This window comes from Leptinotarsa decemlineata, unplaced genomic scaffold (assembly GCF_025532065.1).
Source record: "Leptinotarsa decemlineata unplaced genomic scaffold, Ldec_3_MD MMD2_P_RNA_scaffold_5, whole genome shotgun sequence".
Taxonomy (NCBI): domain Eukaryota; kingdom Metazoa; phylum Arthropoda; class Insecta; order Coleoptera; family Chrysomelidae; genus Leptinotarsa; species Leptinotarsa decemlineata.
Genome location: NW_027412532.1, coordinates 17,405,013 through 17,427,088, shown reverse-complemented (window position 1 = coordinate 17,427,088; position 22,076 = coordinate 17,405,013). Strand labels below are relative to the sequence as shown.

Below are 22,076 nucleotides of genomic sequence, written 5' to 3'. Positions count from 1 at the left end.
ATCTTTTCATTCAAATACATAGATATAATATATGAGCACAGAGAATATAGCGCACCAAAATTATAGTACGTTATGATATTTTGGAATAATGATATATGTGTATAGTTTAATTTATATATATAAATATGCTTTTTGTGTACAGTAAATACAATGCACCACGATGTGTGTAATATTACAATCCGAGCAAACAAATATAACAAAACAATAATACAAAATACAAATTACTACAGAGCAAGCTCGTGTGTAGCAAACAGTAATACCGTAATTTTAAATATGTCTCTAGTGCAACGTTTGTAAGTGTTATGTGTCGCGTAATACAGGACTTTGAACTCAGACATAATTATTTGCAACAGAATTTAAGAAAAAAAAATGAGTAAAAGAAGGCTGAAAAAAAAGATGTGGGGTAGAGATGTGTCGGTAGACAGTAGTTGAATATAAAGTGTGTGAGTTTGAAAATGTGAATACAACTTTTTATTGTATTGGATGATATAACAATTGCAACAACTGGTTGGAATTCTCAACGATCCACAGTGTTATTTTTGATTTGAAGGAATTGAGAAACTTAATATCCCTAATAAGAGATAACGGCTTGGTGTTGGGATAAAACTCCGGTAATATTCATTACTATACCAAAGGTTCCAAACAGTGCATTACAAGTACCTGAAAACAGTCAATTTTGGCATAATCTAACCTACTCTCTAATCAGGAGAGTGGCATTATATGCATCTTCCCTGAATAACCACCAGTATGCTTATCAAACCGGCAAATCGACAGATTTAGCATTAAACAATCTTGTAGAAAAAAAATCTCCCAATCCCTTGATAACAAGGAGATTGCGGTTGCTGTATTTCTCGATATTGAAGGAACATTTGACAATACACTACCTAAATCTATTGTCTCTGGCTAGGAAAGATATAGAATCGACGATAACTGGCTGGATCTATGCTATGCTGGTAAACAGAACTGCAACTACAACTCTTCGAAGCGAGGCCATTGGCTTCAGGGTCACCAGGTGCTGCCCTCAAGGTGAGGTACTATCTCCCTTTCTGTAGTCACTCCTAATGGATAGTCTGCTTGATGCCCTCGACAGAAGAAAAGTAGATTTGCAAGCTTATGCAGATGACCTTGTCATCTTGGTAAGGTCCAGGCCAGGAAGGGTAGGTTGTAATATCCTCCAAAACACGTTGGAAATTGTTCACAGTTGGTGCCTGAGGGAGCAGATGTCTGTCAACTCCAGTAATCTAACGCCACTTTCCCTCGATGAGTTGGTCGTTCTATTTGGAACGGAGGTGAAATATTTTGGCGTTGTTCTTGATTAAAAGCTCACCTGGAACGCTCACAGTTGGTGCCTGAGGGAGCAGATGTCTGTCAACTCCAGTAATCTAACGTCACTTTCCCTCGATGAGTTGGTCGTTCTATTTGGAACGGAGGTGAAATATTTTGGCGTTGTTCTTGATTAAAAGCTCACCTGGAACGCTCACTTGGAAAAAGTTTTACACAAAGCCAGACTGTCCCTATGGACATGTCGAAGGATTTGTGCTGAAACTTAGGGTGCCAAACAAATCCATTGGATTCATGTGATGATTGTCAGACCAATGATCAATTATGATGCAATTGCCTGGTGGCCGAATGCTTTACAAAAAACGGCCTAGGTGAAGCTCTCTGGTCTTTAGAGACATGCTCGTCTGGCCATCGGTGGTGCATTCAGTATTACACCGTCAGCGGCCATGGAGATTCTTCTAGATATACCTCCCCTCCACATTATTCAGGACTGAGAAGCTAGATGGACTGCATATAGACTTGTGCACATTGCCAATTGCACAAATCAATTTAATGCAGAGTGCAACGGACTGTTGGTTGACACTGTAAGCCACAGCATTCTGGAAATGACCTCAAAAACACCTTCAGTTTCTGGGGCAGGTGTTTTCAGTCGCAGACCCAGGACAGAGATATTAACTTGCCTAGGAACCTATGCGACTGTATTTCAAGCGGAAATTTACGCTATTGAATTGTGTGTGGAGAGATTGGAAGAATCCAATCTCATATACAAGTCAATAAAAAGAATACAATGAGGCTCCTGACTCCCTTGCAGAATTGGCTCACTCCACGGCGCGTTTATTCACCCTACGATGTCTAACAGGCCTTCTTACAGGTCACCGTCATTTGAATCATCATATGCAGAGACTCGAACTGTTGAAAGACGGTGTGTGTTGCCTGTTTGGAAAATGATGAAACAGCAGAGCACATACTTTGTACCTGCCCCGCTGGGGACCGAATTAGGTTTTTAGGTGTCGCCAAAGCCGTGTGCGTAGAAATTTATTTCACAAATGATGAAGTAAATTTTGAAAAAAGTACACGGCTTTAGTTAAAACCGTGGTGTTTATGATAATATTACAGTTGCCTATGAATAATGTATAATGTTCGAAATAATAAAATGAAGGAGTAGTCCGACCAACTTCGAATTACGATACAAGACCTTACTCAATAACCAGCTCAACAAAACCCAGACGAAAACAAATTATTCAGGAGAAAGACCGACTTAAATCGAAAGCTCAAAAGGAAAATGACGAAACAACGACTAGAGAGTTATGAAGCCAACAAAAAAGTGAATTCGGGTTGATGTGGTAAGTTGGAGAGCGAGAGATTGCACGATACCCAGACAACTGAGTTATTCCATTTACTTCCATCACGCTAAAACGGGAGAAAGCTGAACAATATTTTAGAGTGAAATTATCCTTATCTTGTCTTAAGCGGGTGTTACATGACATGATGAATTTTCATTTTATTATCGAAAGTAATATCACTTTGAAATTTTATCAATGAATTTCAATTTTTTTCGTAAACTTTGCTGGTTGCTCGATTGATATTGCTAAAAATAACCAAGTTTAAGTTTGAAAAGTTGACACCCATCTAGGTAGAGCGGTATTCGTGAAGGTTATTTCTTGAAATATTCTCAACTGAATGGATCGATATAAAACCAAAATATAAATTCCCCAATTGAATTAAGTTTATTACACGAATAATGTTGATACAAATTAAAAATGTCTTATACCAATAAGTTTCGATGAAGATATTGAGATTTCTTAATGTCATATATGAATTGTTGTATTCAAGGTTGAGTTTGAATTGAAGGATTCTTGTCTTATTTTCGTGAGGTTATGTGAGTGAAAGAAGTGTCAATTGGTTTTTCATTTTTGTGTTTTGTATCTTTTCATTGTACAGGTCTAGTACATTGTAGGATCTAGTCACTGTCCTGAGCATTATATCAAATTAATCATGTGGATTTCTGTAGAAGCATTCATGCAAAGTTTCAATATTGAGTCACAGTAAAGGCAGTTGAAGGCAATGTTCTCTTTAATTTATCAATAAAAGTTGAAAAAATCTAAAATACTGCTTGAAAACCTGAAAAATCTAAACAACACGAAGTGTCCGAATCAACATGGTAATCTTGTATATAGAATAGAAGTAAAACTCTAGAGTGTACCAAAGAGCTGTATCATTTTGCTGGGGTTCTCTTACGAGTTATCATCACAAACCAAAATTTGCAATTTTTTGAAACAGTATAGTTCAAGTAAACGAGATAGTTCAACCTACCTTCCACAGTTTCCCTTTAATAATATAGTTATTTTCTTTATATAGATGAGTGAGAAAGTAGGGATTTGAATAACAGAGCGACGATTGAAAATACTTCTGAATACTACTTATTCACATATATATATATATATATATATATATATATATATATATATATATATATATATATACAATCGATTGCTTCAAAAACAATTAACTAACTTTCTTCGAAAGCTTCTCATAATGTCTCTTCCGTTTTCTCTGTTTCACTATCACTGTCGTCATTTAAATCAATAATGAATTCATTTCCACTATCAATATGGAAGTGTCCAATCTCCATAGAGTCTTTTCTAAGTAAAATTACTTTTTTAATATTTTTCTGCCAGTCTTCTTCGGTAATATTATATACTTCTTCTTTTACTAGCTCTATTACCTTCTTATCAAATTTTCGAAAATTATTTTTATGCGTGATGCTTTGTTTCAATTTTCCCCAAATCAACTTGATGGACTTGAAAACACAAAAATAGAAGGGGGAAGTCTCAGTATGGTGTGTCCATACTTTTCAGCAATACTCTCAAGGGCATACACTTTTTCAAATGTTTTGGTCTGCAAAGCATAATGATTAGTCGTGATCCTTTGTTTGCAGACATGTTAGGCGTACACATTCTCGAACCATCAGTCCACCCTTTCGTAACTGTGTTGTAAGTGTCATACCAAGTTTCGTCCAAATAGAGAATTTGCCGTTGTTCTTGTCTATATTTAGTTATTTGTTCTAAGTCTATGTTATGCAATTCCACCATTCTTCTGCTTTCCATAACTGCTTGACGTTTGTTTACCATTTTAAATCTAAATCCTAGTTTTTTTATGCAATTCTGAATAGTTTTGTCACTACACCAATACTGAATTTCAACACTCAAATCGCGATCAGTTCCTGAACTGAACATTGACGACACAACGGCGATACTCATACTCACATTCTATTCGTCACAGTAATATGACTTCAAATTTAATTTTATGACTCTTCAGCCAATCATTAAACTTGGTTAGTAAGAAATATCCAAAACGAACCGCCAAGTCGTCAGTCCACGTGGACTAGTTTACAGCGGCATTATTTCTCTGTATTGTTTTGTTTGACCTTTGAGATGCCGATAGCTTTAAGAATTCACAATAAAGGTTACTTCGACTATACCACCGTTTTAGTGGACGAGAAGACCAAACATATGAATTTGGGATCATGGATGGGAAATGTGATCATGTTATATCGGTCCCACTGAATGGGCAAACCAACGTTTCGGGTGAGTTCCTTAGCTACCTTATTGAGTCATGAGCAGTGTAAGCCATTATAGGGATCATCTTCCGGCGCCATCCCAGGAAAACCTAGTGATGGTAACCGTCACCGGAAAGATGAAAAGTGTTCATATGAAGGGTTCCGTTCCACATGGCGGATTGGTACGACTTGACTGGTGCTAAACGCCACACTAACCTATGAACTATTCAACTTTTGACTCTATTGAAAATGTATTCAGTTCGCAAGAGTGTTGAAGTAATTGAAGTAAATCCAGAATACAACATATTCACGGTGAAACGTTTTCAAATTGGAAAGTACGATCGTGGCTTTCTACTTCAGCATCATTGAACAAAAAATGTGGGGAATCTCCAAATGAAGGAGTCAATTGATTTAAAAATAAACTTTTTGAAATTGAATCATCTAAAAGAACAATTCGTTCAGGTCAGTCTCAACTCCCTATTCTGTAGGTTAATGGACTGACACCTATCAAAAAACAACTACTCCCCTGGCTAATACCACTAAGGGCGTTGGAATATATCCGACAGGTGTCCGTGCAGGATTCTTCACTGAAGTTATTCCTGCATATGATGTTAGCAAAACAACTGTCGCAATAGATTTTCAATTATTGAAACACACTTGCAGACAGGTTTCTGGCTGTTTGGCCACTCGCGAGTGCAAGGTAGTGTCTATCATGCATATGAAGTCGATGACTTCCCATAATTGAAAATCGAATTCCGTCAGAGTATCATTCCTCGAACTTGGCTGAAGCGGACAATAAACAACAGGTTTGTCATCGCTCCATCTGCCTGTGAACGAGGTAACCAACCACATACCCGAGATTTGCCCAATTCCTCATATGAGGAGAACAAATTTTCACATAGACTCGGATATGCGGTTGGTTACCTCGTTCACAGGCAGATGGGGCGATGACAAATTTTGTTGTTTGTTGTCCGCTTCAGTCTAGTTCAAGGAATGGTACTCTGAAGGAATTCTATTTTCAATTATCGAAAATCATCGACTTTATATTGATGATAGACACTACCCTGCACTGACGAGTGGCCAAACAGCCCGAAACCGATATGTAAGTGTGTTCGAATAATTGAAAATCTATTGTGGCAGTTATATCGCCAATAGCATATGCAGGAATAACTTCAGTGAAGAATTATCGCCCTTCGTAGTATTAGCCAGGTGAGTAGTTGTTTTCTGATAGGTGTCAGTCTATTAACCTACATTGTAGGGAGTTATGACTAGACTGAACGAATTGTTCTTTCAGATGATTTGATTTATAGCCAGTCTTGAAGTATGCCCACTGAATATATGTAAACAGTTTTTGAAATTGAATTAGATACCGTTTACAGGATTGCTTCACAATACAGCATATGAAAGAGGTAAAATTTCACTCACAATGAACACTGTCATCCTCAATGGCGGACATCAATGTTTCGAAATGAGACACTTGTCTTATTACCTCTTCAGCAATCCCGTGAATAATATTCGAAAAGAAAGAAGGGAGTTTGTATAATTCAATGCGAAAGTTTACTTTTGTTACCGCGTGAGTCACTGTTTATATGAAAGTAATTGTATCGAGAAAACTTTTTCTTTCAGTTTGCATGATCTACATATCTTTGTGAAAAGTTAAATTTGAAATTCATTGCTTTCTTGCTTCATTTGTGAGTTTTCCACTTTTTTGGTTTAATGGTGGACAAGTAGAAAGTCAAAACCTTCATTTCCCAAAAATTATTCTCATATAAGAATATACCTCTCGAAAGTTTTCGAATTAATATACACATTCGTACGTTAAAAGGTAAGACCTTATCAACCCTTACCTCACTCAAGCTTGTATGGGGCGATAACTGGTTAACGGAAAAACAGATTTTTTGTAACGGATCATACAGAGTGAGTCGAAACTCGAAATTTTTACATTTCCGAGAATATTTACTGAGTTTGCAGTGAAATCATTGTCAATGACCACAATTCAAAAGTACCCAACACTCATAGCACATCCAACAAAACCCTTTTAAAACTACATTTTCACGTTTGAATTGAAATTATACTTCAGTTTAGATTCACACTATTATAAATAAATGTAATAAATAAATAAATATAAAATTTTTTCTTTCAACTTACCATTTCCATCATATTGGACGCAGGGGGTTGCCCCCCAATTTGACCAAGGGCGATGGATTGTCTCATGGCATTGTGCAAATCTAATATTAGCTCCTTATCGAAACTGGATATCCTTCTAGTTCCTGCAACAACATCAAAATTCAATGAGTTTCAAAATAAATGCATCACTACATATTAAAGACAAGGTTTTCTCGCCGCGGCAGTGTCACGGTTTGTCTGTCTGAACGCGATAAACTCAAAAACTACCGAACGGTTTTCGCCAACGGTCGGAGTAATTTCTATGTGTAAATTATCAATGGTTTCTGTGAATTCGTTGAAATATGACGATATTATCCATGAGAAGTCATGTGCTACTCGGGGTGCTTTCATCCAAAAAGATTTTCTAATCCATTTGAGCTAATGATAATATTCTTTTCCATTGAAATATAAACAATAGTACTAAGTGAGACGATGGCAATAAATGAGGTTGGATCTCTTTAAAGTAATGAATATCTTCTATGAAAATTTTCAAATAGAATGACGTTTGAAAGGTAACGTTATTTGTCTATAAAATCATTAGGATTTTTTTCAATGGGATTGAATATTCATCGAGTTTATTTTTTAATCTTTTGTCAAATTAATCCTTAGTACTTCGAGATGCCAAATATTCGAATGAAACCCAAATAATTGATACCTCAATAATACTTGTATATCAAAATCAAATTACATCACGTTCTTATTTGTCTGCATAGATAAATCTCGCGATAAGCTTCTATATCATATAATTTAGGTATTGTATTGAATCGATGGGTCTCATTTTATTTGGAGTGAAACTGATTAATACAGTTTATTGTATGATTTTCACTATTAACGCGGTTTTACAAAAACCGCGACACGTGTTTCGCTATATAATAGTGATACAAGTATCGGACAGTTCTATTCATTTACTTGAAGTTCCTTTTTTTTGAGGGCATGTCAATGAAAGTTCGTTTTTGAATATTTTTTTCACTAATAATTCATTTCCTGCATCATAATAAGCCGTTTGTTCCGAAGCCAATTTTTTCGGTTGATCTTTGACGACAAGTATTTTGTCACCAAGGATTGATCTATGATACTATACATGATTGATGTTATAAATGAAGTTTTTGAGTTGAATGGATCAATTGAATCAATTACATTAAATTTTTTGAGGAATGCCTACCTATAACTGTAAAACAAATTATTGTCTAGAGTTAGAGTTTAATTCAAATGAAGATACCAAAAGACTCAAAATGATTCGAAACATATCAGATCTTATGTCGATTATATCTTTAATAAAACAGTTTCTCAACTATTAGAGAAAATAATGGCCATGGTGATTCAAACTGATATTACCGATCCTTTTTCGACGGCACTGCAACTGAAGTTTTGATATCCCTCAAAGTGATAAAGAAAACAATCAAAAAATAAAAATCGTATCAATCATTCCGAATTAAAGAAACAGATGAATAATATAACCTGGGATGTTATCTTCAATGCAACTTCTCCTGACTATGTGATGAACACTTTGCTGAATATCATCACCAACGTCATGAAGCAATGCACTGTTTAAATTAGACCAAAAAGAAAAAACACGAAGATCACACCTTGGGTAACGAATGGTTGGGAGAAATCAGTCAGCACAAAAAATGAGTGACCGAAACGAGTACGACTGAATCCGATAGATGAATAGTTGCTGAGAAATGATCTCAGAATATATCAGAATAAACGCACAAATCTAATAAGAAGAGCAAAATTTAATCACTACCAGAAAAAAATTAAAATAAACTCATCAGACTCTAAATGCTTATGGGAAGTAATCAAAGAAGTAAGCAATACGTAAAAAAAAAAAAACGTCCAATTACTCGAATAAAAACCGAAGAAGGTAATACTGTTACAGAAAAACATGCAATCGCTAATGAATTCAATTATATATATTCCACCTTAGGCAAACAAATGGCAGACAAGATAAATAATACTTCCACCTTTTCATATGTCTTTGAAACTGTTCCAAATTATTTTGTTCTTCTCCCCACTGATAGAAATGAGATAAAAGAGGTTATTAAAGAGCTGAAAACAAATAAGTCCACTGGAATCGACGGAATATGTTTTGAAACACTGAAATCCATCTCTTCTCATTGAGAAAAGCCACTGGCATTCATTTTTAACAAATGCATGGAAAATGGTTTCTGGCTAACATCCTTGAAAAAAAAAACATAATAATTCCATTGTTTAAAAAAGGCGATCAACTACCGACCCATATCACTCACTATACACCTGAAAAAGATCATAAAATCATATATCTCAAAATATAATATTATATCTGATCGTCAATTTTCGTGAACAATTATTTATCCAAGACGCAATCTTAGCTTTTACTTCAGAAATATCATCTGCTTTGAATGAGAATAAACCGTGCCTATGCGTTTTCATTGACTTGTCGAAAGCATTCGACGCAGTTGACTACAACCTTTTACTGAAAACACTATAAGATATTGGTATAAGAGGTGATGCTCGGAACTTGTTCAAGAGCTATAGACTTTAGTGTGTAAAAATTGACGAAATTTTGAGTGATACACAAGAAACTGTTTTAGGAGTCCTCCAAGGCACAGTTCTGGGACCAATTCAACATATATGTTAATGGACTATATTCAATCAGGAGCAGGGGTAAAACATTGGACTTTGCAGATAATACAGCCATTTTGTACAAGGCAAATAGCTGGGAGCAACTGGAACATGTAGTTGAATCGGATCTGGCTTTGATTGAAAATTGGCTCGAACATCGATTATTGACAGTGAATCTGGAGGAAACTCACTATATACCTTTCAGTTGCGATAATTCCAGCAAACCTTGTTTTTCACAACTGAAAATTGATCAATATGTAATACTTCCCGAAGCTAAAGTGAAATACTTAGTAATAATAGATTCACATCTCAAATGGGATGTTCATATTCAGTATATTTGTAATAAGTTGCGTTGCATACTTTTCAAATATAGATTTTGGTAAAAATTAAAATTTGAATTTTAACCTCAAAATTTTGTACCATGCACTTGTAGTGAGTCACCTGAGCTACGGAATTGCTTGTTGGGGAGGAACGTACCACACGCATCTTCGCCCTCTTGAGGTGCTCCAAAACAGGTTCCTGAAATTAATATTGTCCAAACCGCCTTATTATTGGCCATATTATCATCCATTATCATGAGAACAGAAATTTCGCTCTACCGACTCACTTGCACATACCCCGCAGAAAAAAATATTGTTATTCCCCAGACACAAAAATCATTTTTCCTACACTCGTATACTTACCTGGCTCCGAAACTGTATAATACTATTCCTGAGGAGATTCGTACTTTCCGAATAATTCACTAGTTTTCGATTTTGTTGACAGAAATAAATACCTGAATTCAATGTACCTGATTAGGTACTATCATTTCAATTAGGAAACCACACACTATATATATACACATCGGAAAAGTCTAGGGATATTTTTAAAAATGGCAATAATTTTTTTTAGATCGCTTTAGGGAAAAAAAAGTTGACGGGTGACTATTAAACGAATGTAACTTACAACAAAATTTATTAAATGGTCAAAAATACTGAGTGCGCATATAGGCAAAACTAAAAAAAATATGGCTCTTCTTTGGCACCCCGAAAAAAAATCATAATACAAAAAAAATTGGAATCAGTACAAAGTATGGCCTCCACGCTGGTTTATCGTGCATCGACAAAATCAGATTGTCAATGTCTTGTTGGGGTACATTTGCCCATTCAGCGATTAAAAGCTCTCTCAATTGAAACGTTGTGTGAATGTTCCCCATATGCGGAGTAATTCTTCGTTGAAGCATGTCCCACATATGCTCGATGAGATTCAAGTCCGGTGATTGTGCTGGCCATGGCAATACATCAACTCCTTCGTTGGTGAGCCAGTCAGTCACTAGACGCGCGACATGTGGACGAGCATTATCGTGCATTAGGTGGAAGTTTTCACCAACAGCACCAGCAAACGGACGGACGATAGGTAGGAGAATGGTGTCGAGGTACTGTCGAGCTGTGATGGAGCGATTTGGAAAAACGAGATCGGTTCTGCCGCCGATCATGATTCCGCCCCATAACATTACTGTACCACCTCTGTATGTGTGAACTTCCTGGACGTGTCTCAAACGTTCATTATTTCCAGGTCGTCTCCACAGTCTTACTCGACGAGAATCTGGATGAAATCCAAATCTGGATTCGTCTGTAAACAAAACTGTGGCCCAATCATTTGCATCCCAGTTTTGATGTTCTTGACACCACTCTAATCTTCTACCGCGATTGCCTCTCGACAAAGGTGGACATCTAAGTGGCCTTCTGTTGTGGAGATCTGCTTCATGCAGTCGATTTCTGACAGTATCACGACCAATGGTTACCTGGTGCGTCTGCTGCAACACGTTAACCAACTCAGGTGCTGTGATTGTCGGTTGTCTTCTTGCGGTTAAGACCAAAAATCGGTCTTGAACTGCAGTTGTGGCGCGTCCTCGCCCTGGATGTTGTTCGGCTGGACTGCCAGTTTCACGGAAACGCCGCCACAATCGACTAATAACACTTTGGGAGACCCCCAAACGAAGAGCTACATCATTTTGTCGCATGCCACCTTGAAGAAGCCCTATAGCTATATTCATCTCAGCCAATGGTAAGTGATGGCGTTCCATGTTGAAGCACAATATTTCCAGTTTAATTGCTGAGCAAGAACTGCATAGAATGTACAAACTCGACACTTTCAGATTATTCATTTTAGCCGAAAACCTACAGTTTGTAAAAAACTTGATAAAAGATTAGTTACCGTTTTTGCAGGCTTTGTTCAACCCATAGAAATCTACAGGGTGGTCGAGTGTACCAATTTAATCGGAATTAAACGACCTCATGCATTTATTTGTATGCTATTTAGTATGTTATAAAAATATCCCTAGACTTTTCCGATGTGTGTATGTTTTATTGTGTTCCAATTATTGTGCCATTTTCTTTTACGACTATATTGGTATGTATTATTCTTTTCATTATTTGAAACTTCTACTTTAATTTAGATTGTATTTTATGTTGTGTAACTGAAATTGCCACTAACAAAAGTTATATCTTGAACTCTTATATATCCTTTTAACTATCATTAATGTTATAGGTTTACCTTTATATTTATATACTATACTTATTTGTGTTTTGATGAATTCTGGAAATTGTATTTTTCCTGTTATACGAAGCAAATGCCTTTGCACTTATTGTCATTTTCTTTATTCAACTATTACTATTATTATCATGTTGTATGAATGGAGTTATTATTACTATTATTATAGCAATACGAAATTTGTCCGTTTTTGTTCAATTATGCTAGTTTCACCAACCGCATGCATAATTCAATGATTGAGACTATTGTTTGGAATACAATTATGAATTGAATTTTTTTTTTAAGATGGAAAATGATTGAAGCCGTTTCAGAATGACAATAACTTTACTCTATTGTCTAATTTCAAATCATTAGTAGAATTAACTTGAATGATTTTCATAAATATTCATGGTTCGAAAACAATTTTTTCATGCACCCACTAAGTGATGATAGCATTGCAAGACCAAATTAGGATACTAATCAAGAACTCATCAACTTCACGGGAGCTTTCACACATTGTCGTTTTTTCAAGGCAATTTATTTATTATACATTGAATTGAATTCCGATATCAAGCAGTGAAAATGAAATTATTATTAAAACAAAATGTTGATTGCTATGGAACGTAATTAATGACTTTCGATTGGAAATAGACAAGTGAGTGATTTGTCTTCCATTCTTCAAGTATAACATGCCGCCAGAAATGAAATATTGATAATGAATGATAGACGAGATGAGAGTGATGTCCAAGGACATATGCAAAAACATTGGAGTTGAAATGTTTCAGAAATTAAGGAAAACGCGGGATGTTGGGAATGACTGATACTCAGTTTGGCATAGACACTAATTAATATGTGCAAAACTTGGTACCGGAAAGTTCAAATATGTTTTCTGTTATCGAAAAAAAGTCGGAAATTGTTGTGGTTCCACCCAGATAATTACAAAAACAACCCGCATGTATATGCTCTGGGGGCAGTTTGTCTTTGTTTTTATTGGCTTTGTTATCAACACTCAGTTTTGTGTTCTTTGCAATCCGTAGGTATGCATGAATTAAAAATGTGGCAGCGAAAGTCTGAATTTCTTCATATCCACGTATTCTCGTTTGATGTATAACTTCTTGAAGAACTTACATCCGTGGATTTTTTTGGGAAGTTTATCACTCGCGTTTTGACGGGTCAATCAACCAATCCAAAAGGCTTTGAAGTTCCTTATCAATAACATTATTACGATATGTTGATATTCATTTTTTGCAATATTAGGGAGTCACATGTATACGTTCTTGATAAAAATATATAGAATTAATGCCATCTCGAGACGTGCAAATCAAAGATTTTTAATTGAAAAGCTTTGTGGATCTCTAGTAGTCTGTTAGGGTATTCTTTCCCTGAATGAGGGACTTCCCTACCTCATAAACTAGTCAAATCAGCTAATATGTAGTTGAAAGCTGTTTCTCCGGAATCAGTTTCGTTCGCAATTTTATTTTGAGTGTAGTAAGAAAGTTTGATAGATATGATTGGAACCTCTGATGTGGAATGAATCTAATCAAAACACAGAAACTTATTAATTATCTAAGGGTGCTGACTTCGACTTAGCGTAATACTCGTCGAAACAAGATGTTCTATCATTGGTGAATGAAAAAAGTATTTTTATCTTCTGAACCTTTGTTTTACGTTTCACTTCATCCTTCCAATCGATCCTGCTATGTTTGTCTACTCCTTCTTTGGTCCCTTTGTCGCTATACCACATGGACTATTTTTCCTACTTCTATTTTTCAGGATTTTTATCGGCATTTCACTTGTACTCTCTCATCTTCTTTCTCCTTTCTTCTTCAAGATCTGTGTCTGCACATCACTTGATTATGTTTTTCTTATCAACTATTTCTGTGAGTTGTTGGCATACCACTTGAGCCACCTCAATTTCTCTACTCTGTTTTCCGTACATTTAATAGCAAACCACATGGTTCTGTTTTTTAATTTACTACTACTACTGTTATCGAAATCTTCCACACGTATCAGCCGTTCGGAACCAGCACATGTTGGTTGAAGATAAACGAATTCCAGAAAACTTTTGATGCTTTCTTCGCTTTCTTCATGGTTTGAGTTGTTGTCAACGTTGTCAACGTTTCGCTTGGTTTATATAGGAAGTGCAGCTGGGTGGCAAGTTCACGAAGTTGGCACCCGGTGCCAACAGATAATATTGGGGATTTGTGACTCTATTTTCATCATCATCTGACTTTCAATTACCACATTGATCACATTATAAACTCGGCTTATTGCACTTGCGGTTTTATTATAAGGAACTGTAATAATTTCCATAATATATTAACGCTCACCTCTCTGTATATCAGTTTGGTGAGGCCAAAACTAGAATATGGATCCATAATATGGAATCCCATTTACAATTATGTCTATTAATTGATATTCTATTAGTTATGTTTTTCTCTTTTTTTTATCTTACTTCAAATAGTATTAACTGTAAATAGGAAACTGTTGGGCAATAAACGCTATTATTATTACTAATATTTGATCCATTGAAAATAAAACGAAATTCTTCGGGATCACTACTACTGAATACCTGAATAAAAGGCGTACACCTGTCTAAAGCCCCAATTAATAATATCATTACTTTTTACAAGGAACTTCCGTGAAGAACAGCCCTCTGTGATTCAATTCAACCCGAGAAATAGTTTCGAAATCCATTTATCAAAATTAATACTCACTTAGTAGAGTTCTTTCACATGCGGTTATATCCCCAATCAGTGTCAAAGTGATAATTGCAATTAATGACTGGATTCCTTTTCTATCTATCCTGAAAACCATTGTGCCTGAAAACAAAAGACATGGGTTATTTCTGGGTTATGTTATTATATTTCTGGATCATAGACGGCGGTGAAACTTTTTTGAGAAGGGACAATTTTCACATTATATACATTTCATCTTTTGGCTGGTGAGTAAGTTATTGAATACTTTACTGTTATCAACTTTAAATTTCAGACGTGCTCCGTATCTATTCTCGCATACTTCTCAACGGAGTTTAAAACGAGTTTTGTTTTTGAAGGAGCGTGCCAATTTGCCAAGATGCAAAACTATTATTTGAAAAATATAATTTGCCTTTGAAAAAAACATAAAAGGTAAACTGAAGGGTATGCCCCAAAAATCTACTGCATAATATAAATATTTGAAGAATATAATCAGTCAGTAACTTGTTGTATCATTAATTTCGTCTGCAAATGGAATGAATGATTGCGACCTTTTGATTATACGATTTATATTGAGCAGTAACCCTTCAGGTGAACTTTTCTGTTTGTCATTCGTTATCTAGATTTGATTATTTTTCGGATTTTGGTGGGTTAAAAACACAAACGACATCATGGATCATGATTTGTTTGTTATCAATTTGTATGACCAACAGGTATTTTTTATTTAATGAATGGTTACCAATGAATAATTTTTCTTCATATGCCCACCACCGCCTCCAGAGATTGATTGACAAAATCAATCTCTTCCTGGAAATTTATAGGAACGAAGGGGTTTATTCCAGGTTCAAGTTCTCTGATCAGAGAAACTATGAACTGGTATAACTTTCCACTTTTCGTTGGTGACACCGTTTTCTCAGATGACTCCAACTTTTGTCTGACCTCAAACAAACAAAACTGTTGACACTATTTGTGACACAAACGTCCAGCTTCGTTTGAGAGATTTTTTTTTAATCAAAGGATTTTGGAAAGAGTTCCATCGAAGAACAGTTTCTTATGCACGTAACTAATAATTCTGATACTGTGAAATATCAACTGTAAAATGATGATCTGGTACTATTTGCCGAAAAAAATTCAATAGTGATCACTAAAGAGACATTATTCACTCCCAACTTTCGTTCTAATTAAACAGCGGCTTGCAGATTTCACTTAGTGAAGTTGTAATTTATGAGCAAACCAAGCTTTAAAAAGCGCGAAAATTTACTTGTAATGAGTGAATAGGGATATTTTTTCACGGAATAAAATCTATCTGCGCTATTTCAGTAAAATTGACAGATCTGAAAATGCAGGACACTTGGTTTGCAGATGGCCTTTTAGTGCTCTGTATCGAAAACTTTTGGACTAACTTTTTTGACTACTAATTGCTTTCGTTTTTTCGAATGAAGATTTGTGATGTTAACCTAAACGAAGAAGAAAGAAGAATATCATTTGAATTTGATTTTTTGTTCGAGAATTGTTGAACTATTTTTTTTGATTAGTGATTGATTTCTACTGATGAAGCGACGTTCAATAGTTGTCTGTCTGTTTGGGTGAAACTGAAAACTCAAAAACTATAGAAAAGTTGTTCTCTTGATTAGTTATGGGATTTGTAAATTTGCAAATGCAATGAATTCAGCATTTCAAGAAACTTGACACCAGTACGTCTCTGCACAATATGCATATAACCTTTGAGAAAGTTTTTATCTCATAATTCAAACTTTTTCATGTTTGATTGTGACCGTTTGTTTATTCAGATGTGGCCATTTGACGAAATTCAACCTGTCACATTTATTTATAAGAGAACTAGTTCTATGAGAACCAACAAATTTACAGACTATTTATTACCCAATTAATTCACAAATTGGTATTCAAATATCTCACCAATTACAATAAAAAGTTGGGTAAAATTCCAACATCTGTTGAATTACGAACCATCCATTTACGACGAAATGATTTTTTATAAACGGTTATATGCTAATTTGGAACACACACAGTTTGAATGGCAATGGAAGTTCAATATGTGACACCTAATGTATTGTATAAACTAGTATTAGGTTGTTTTAAAAGTTTTGTTCGTTTTTATGAGTCTACTTTGAACTGTAAAAACAGTGAAAACTTCGATGAAATCGACGAAGGCCGTTTTTGTATGGTGCTTCAAACATGGTAGTCGGTTGGCGAGAATTCTGGGGAGTATGGTAAGTGAGGTTGAACTTCGATGCTCAATCGTTTTATTTTCGGACAGTGATTTGTGAACAGTGCGGACGTGCGTTGTCGTGGAGCAGGATCGGACTAGCGCCAGCTGCTGCTGACGCAATTTTTGGTATATATCGTTGATTTCCTCATAAAAGGACTCTGCTCTGATGGTCTGGACCGAATGCAGAAAGTTGTAGTGAATCATATCGGTTGCTGACCACCATACAGTGAACATGATCCTTTTTTGATGGGTTTTCGCTTTTGGGAAGTGCCTGGGTGGCTAATCGGTGTCCAGCCACTGTCCTGAAGTCTTCTGTTGTCGTAAAGGATCCACTTTTCATCACACGTGACGATCTGATCCAAGAAAGGATCGTTTCGGTTGCGCAAAAACAAAGAAGAACAGATCTCGAATCGTGATAATTGCTGTTAAAATTTCAGCTAGCTTCGGAAAAAAATTGCTACCACGGTATAGTAGAATAAATATTTATTGAGATATGGAGCTAGAAAAACACATGACCTTGAAACGGTCCACATTTTTGAAACAACATAATATTTTTCGCTTGGTAGAAAAATATAGATTTTTATCTCAACCATATGAAATATTGAAAAAAAAATTGTCGTTAAAAAATGAAACCTGAAAAATATGAAATAATATTTTTATAAACACGGAGATTAACGGACAAAACGATATAGTAATATTTTTGAGGTTAGTGCCAGCACTCAAAAATAATCCATCCAATATAATGATAATAACGAATTGTTGAATACGATATTTTCAATTTCGTTTTCATATCATATACAGGCTGATTCACGGTGGATGGCACATTAGACGTTTCTGGTGAACCAGACAACGGATCACTTTGAAAATTTAATGGAGGGCATATTCGGACATTCTCTAGCCAACTAAAATATTTTCGACAATGCGGTGTTGCCGCTTCTATTAGAAAGCAGTAGCAACTTTGATTTTTCAAATGGAACACTCTGTATGTAATATTATTTTTGGAATCTCCAACAATTGCCCGACAACTTTTCTTGATATTTTCCTATACCTATCTGTTACCGTTTTCGAAATAAAAATTAATTTCAATTTTTTTCTTCGAAAATCATGACTTCTAAAAATGCCGATATCTTTTAGTTAAGAAGTACTATGATATCGAAATTTGGTTTGGAGTTAGGTGATACTTGGACACTTTCCACAAGTCAGCCTAATCTCCGTTACTTCAATACAGGGTGGTAAAAAAATACAGTTTTTTCGTTTGCTTGAAAAAGTTGCTGAAATTTGATTATTTTAAATAGAACACCCTGTATATTATTGAAAATTCGGAAAGCTGCTGAAATTTGCTTTCTTTCTATGTATATCATACCTATACCTAACTAGTCAAGTTTCGGACTTATGAACATTTATTTGTGAAAATGTCCCTTCAGAATGATATTTCCATTCGGTATTTGGTAAGCAGGCCATGATTACTATTTGACAGTAGCGTTGTGACATTCTCCTAATAATATCGACATTTTCGTCACTTCAGAAGTTGCAAATACCTTCAAAATGATGGAACAGAACTATTCAAACGAAGTTCTTATGAATTTGTTAATTATTTTTGGACAGTGTGACAAAATTATCAGCAGAACATGTAGAAAGTTCAATGAAATGTATCCGAATCTACCGCCAATGAACCTCAAGAAATTTATACGAATTCAGAACAATTTCAATGCATTTGGATCAACTTTAAAAGCACCAAGAAACTTGCCTCGACCCGTAACTTTCCAAGACAACCAGATTAATGTCTTAGCATATTTTCATGCATTTCCTGAGTCATCGATAAGAAGTGCTGAAGAAGATTTGGTGATTGATTTTTTGGGAAAGAATGTGTTTGGCTTTCTACCACTCCATCTTGATACAAAAAATATCATCGATGCATGGGAGGATCGAACTCAATCTATGACATAAAGTCGTAATTTATAAATGAAATGTGTGTTTTGTCTTATAATGTTATCCAGATTAGTACGGAAGAGCCCTAAGGCAAGAGCTTACGGTGAAACATTAATGTCCACCAGTGAGGATGACAGTGTTCCATGTCAGTTAAATTTTTATCTTTCATTTAGTATATTGTGTAGGAATCCTGTGAATGATATCTGATTCCATTCCATAACGAATATTTGGAATACAAACTGACTAGAGAACAAAGTGCTTTTTGTGTAATTCAGTGTTCATATGAAAGTTTTCGTTTCAAAACAATTTTTCTTTCAAGTAATTTTATGTTTATATGAAAGAAACTGTTTTAGGAGGGCTTTTTTTTCAAGATATTCTCTGAAAGTTACTTCTTTGCATGATCTAAACTTTTGTGTATAGAGTTACTCTTTTTGAAATTGACTGCTTCCTTCCTTTCTTTGGAAGATTCCAATATTTTTTGTATCAGTAATGGAGTAGCAGAAAGCCAAAAACTTTCTTTACCGAAAAAATACTATTAGTACTTTTTAAAAGCTCAATTATTTTGTTGATTCAGCTGAATGTGAAAGGATGACGAATTCATAAACGTATATAATTTTCTGCTGATTTCGCCCAAGTTATGATTTTTTAAACTTCAATTTCAAGGGATTTGATCTATAATAGTGACTCAAACGCTATGTTGGCTGCAGTTATTAATCAGGATTAACACATTTGAACATTTGAATTTATGAATTAAAATCAATATTAATCACCTGCTGTTGATTGATAGATAGAATGTGAAACTGAACTGAAAAAACAAGTTTTTCGACATTTTGTCGAATCTTTCACTGAAATCTACAATAACAAAAAAATGTATTGAATTCATTTATTTCTCAACAGTGAAAACATATTTCACATCCGCCTTTCCACCCACTATCTCGTCACCGTCTCGGTGCAAAATTCTAATTCTCGAACGAAAGAAGAGCTTTTACAAGTTTCAAAGGGTGGCAGTGTAAATAATTGATGTTATTTCATAGCAGTGTTTGGCCTGCAATATTCGACCCAGACTTCGAGAGTCGACATTCAGAAGGTCTTTGGATCTCCACATGCGCAGCATTCACCCGAAATGAGCTTTCTTCGACGATGCTATCGTTACAAGATTCAATTTTCACAACGTAACACGGTTAAGAGACAGAATCGTGTCTGGAATATAGACTTTACTACTCATAAAGTCTGGATTTCAAATGGTCCTTCGCTGCTCTATTTCTACTTCAGCTACACGTGATGAAACGATATATTGGAAAGGGCGAGGTCGATTGCGATTGAATATTTTTGAAACTCTGTTATGTTAAAAAATGTACCCTACAGTACTGTTCTGAAGTGTGAAGAAAATTACATGACATCTAATCAAATTTTATTAGGTAAACCATTCGTTCACGAAGTCTCTTCAAAAAATGACGTAAATTTTCGAATTTCACGGCTAAGAACATTCCATTAGCGATTTTTTTATGTTGGTACACAAGTTTCGAACATATTTCCAGGATTTCAGCTGTTCAGCATGTTTAGTTTTTGATAAGAGTCAGAAGTGTTTGGCGTATTCGGCGATTTTCTGTTATTGAAAAAAGTTGATCAAAGATTTTGCATTGAATTTTGTGTGACAAATGGAATCAAGTATTCAAAAATATTTGAAATGCTGACAGCAGCATGGAGTGACTGTAATCTGGATCAGAGAAATCTTTACCAGTGGTACAAGCTTTTTTATCAATCATTAAGAAATTGATGAATGAATCAATATTTTTTTGGAGAATGGAAATTAACCTTATTTTTAACACGTTTGTATTAGCTTCACTTGTATGTCTGTTAGTTTGTAACCGACTCCCGCATCAAAATCAACCCAACAAAAACCCAGACATCCAAATACCTCAAACCGACCCCAACTCAACGCCAACAACTTGAACCTCAGACTTCTAGGAGAACCCCTCCCGCTCCAAGACTCGGGAGATACCCTTGACAGAGTCAGAAAAAACCAAACAAAGTTCCCATTTTCCCCAGCCAGGCTTCTAGGAGCCCTAGAGGATATTCCGGAGCAATTCTAGGACATACTTGATCAGAAATAAATAGTTCTACCTATCCCCCAAGACCCACCAACCAACGAACCACCTGCAACTGTACCACCAAGGATAACTCAACCTATACACAAGAACAGCAATGCCCAAGGAACGAGAAAAGACCCACTAACCCGACACACATGACAAAAGTACTGCAACCGAACATAAAAACCCAACAGTAAGAACTAGATTAGGCTGCACATAAAAACAATTAATATATTTTATATATATGCCCTACAGCATATATATAATATATGGGCATATATATGCCCTACAGCAGGGCACCACATAAAACACATGTACTAACTTACCAACATTAAGAGAAAATGAACGTATTCGATTGATAACCAACTCCTTTGGACTTGATTTTGACTGACAGATATATTTTAAACTTAGTACACTTATCAAGAATCGAGGACAATACAACAATTTCATAAGTTTATCCCATTATCCTGATCAGGATTGCCAGGAATAAAAAATTGTCTTCACAGTCTCTGTGTGGAGAGCAAGTGAGATAACCACACTGTCTGTGCATGCGTATATATTTTATATTAAAACAAATGGTCTTGAAATAACCTAACTAAAAAGTGGAAAATAAATAATAGTTATATGGAATTGGCCGATACTTGATGAGAAAAACGCAACACGTGGTTTTTCGGGCGTGTCTTTACACGCAACACGTGTTGCGTATTTTTGAAACTGTTTAGTGAAAATCTCATAATAAATTGTTTTTTGAATACGTTGAATAATAGTTTGACAAACTAACAAGTAGCAACACAAATTAAAAAGTAAAAAATATTTCGAAACTAATTCAAGATTGCGTTCAACATCAATAATGAGTCCATTGGCTTCATGTGACTTTTAGGAAGTCTGAAATCAGAAAAAAATAATTTTGTTATAAAAAAGCGTGGGATGGCAATTTGGCAAACAACTCCCAATAAAGTATTTATAACAATGGATATTCAGCACACCACGCTCTTTTACAACCAAAATAT

The 22,076-nt window shown here is 35.3% G+C and overlaps 1 protein-coding gene across 1 annotated transcript in view; it reads right to left on the bottom strand.

Moving 5' to 3' along the window:
• Positions 1 to 22,076, bottom strand: part of LOC111504436 (venom allergen 5 2) — a 101,086-nt gene that overhangs the window by 40,852 nt on the left and 38,158 nt on the right. Inside the window, exons 2-3 of the mRNA XM_074169649.1 lie at positions 14,839 to 14,943; positions 6,989 to 7,110 (exon numbers count right to left, since the gene is read on the bottom strand). Coding sequence (XP_074025750.1) covers positions 6,989 to 7,110; positions 14,839 to 14,938 — 222 coding nt within the window. The 5' untranslated portion in view covers positions 14,939 to 14,943. The remainder of the gene's footprint in view (positions 1 to 6,988; positions 7,111 to 14,838; positions 14,944 to 22,076) is intronic.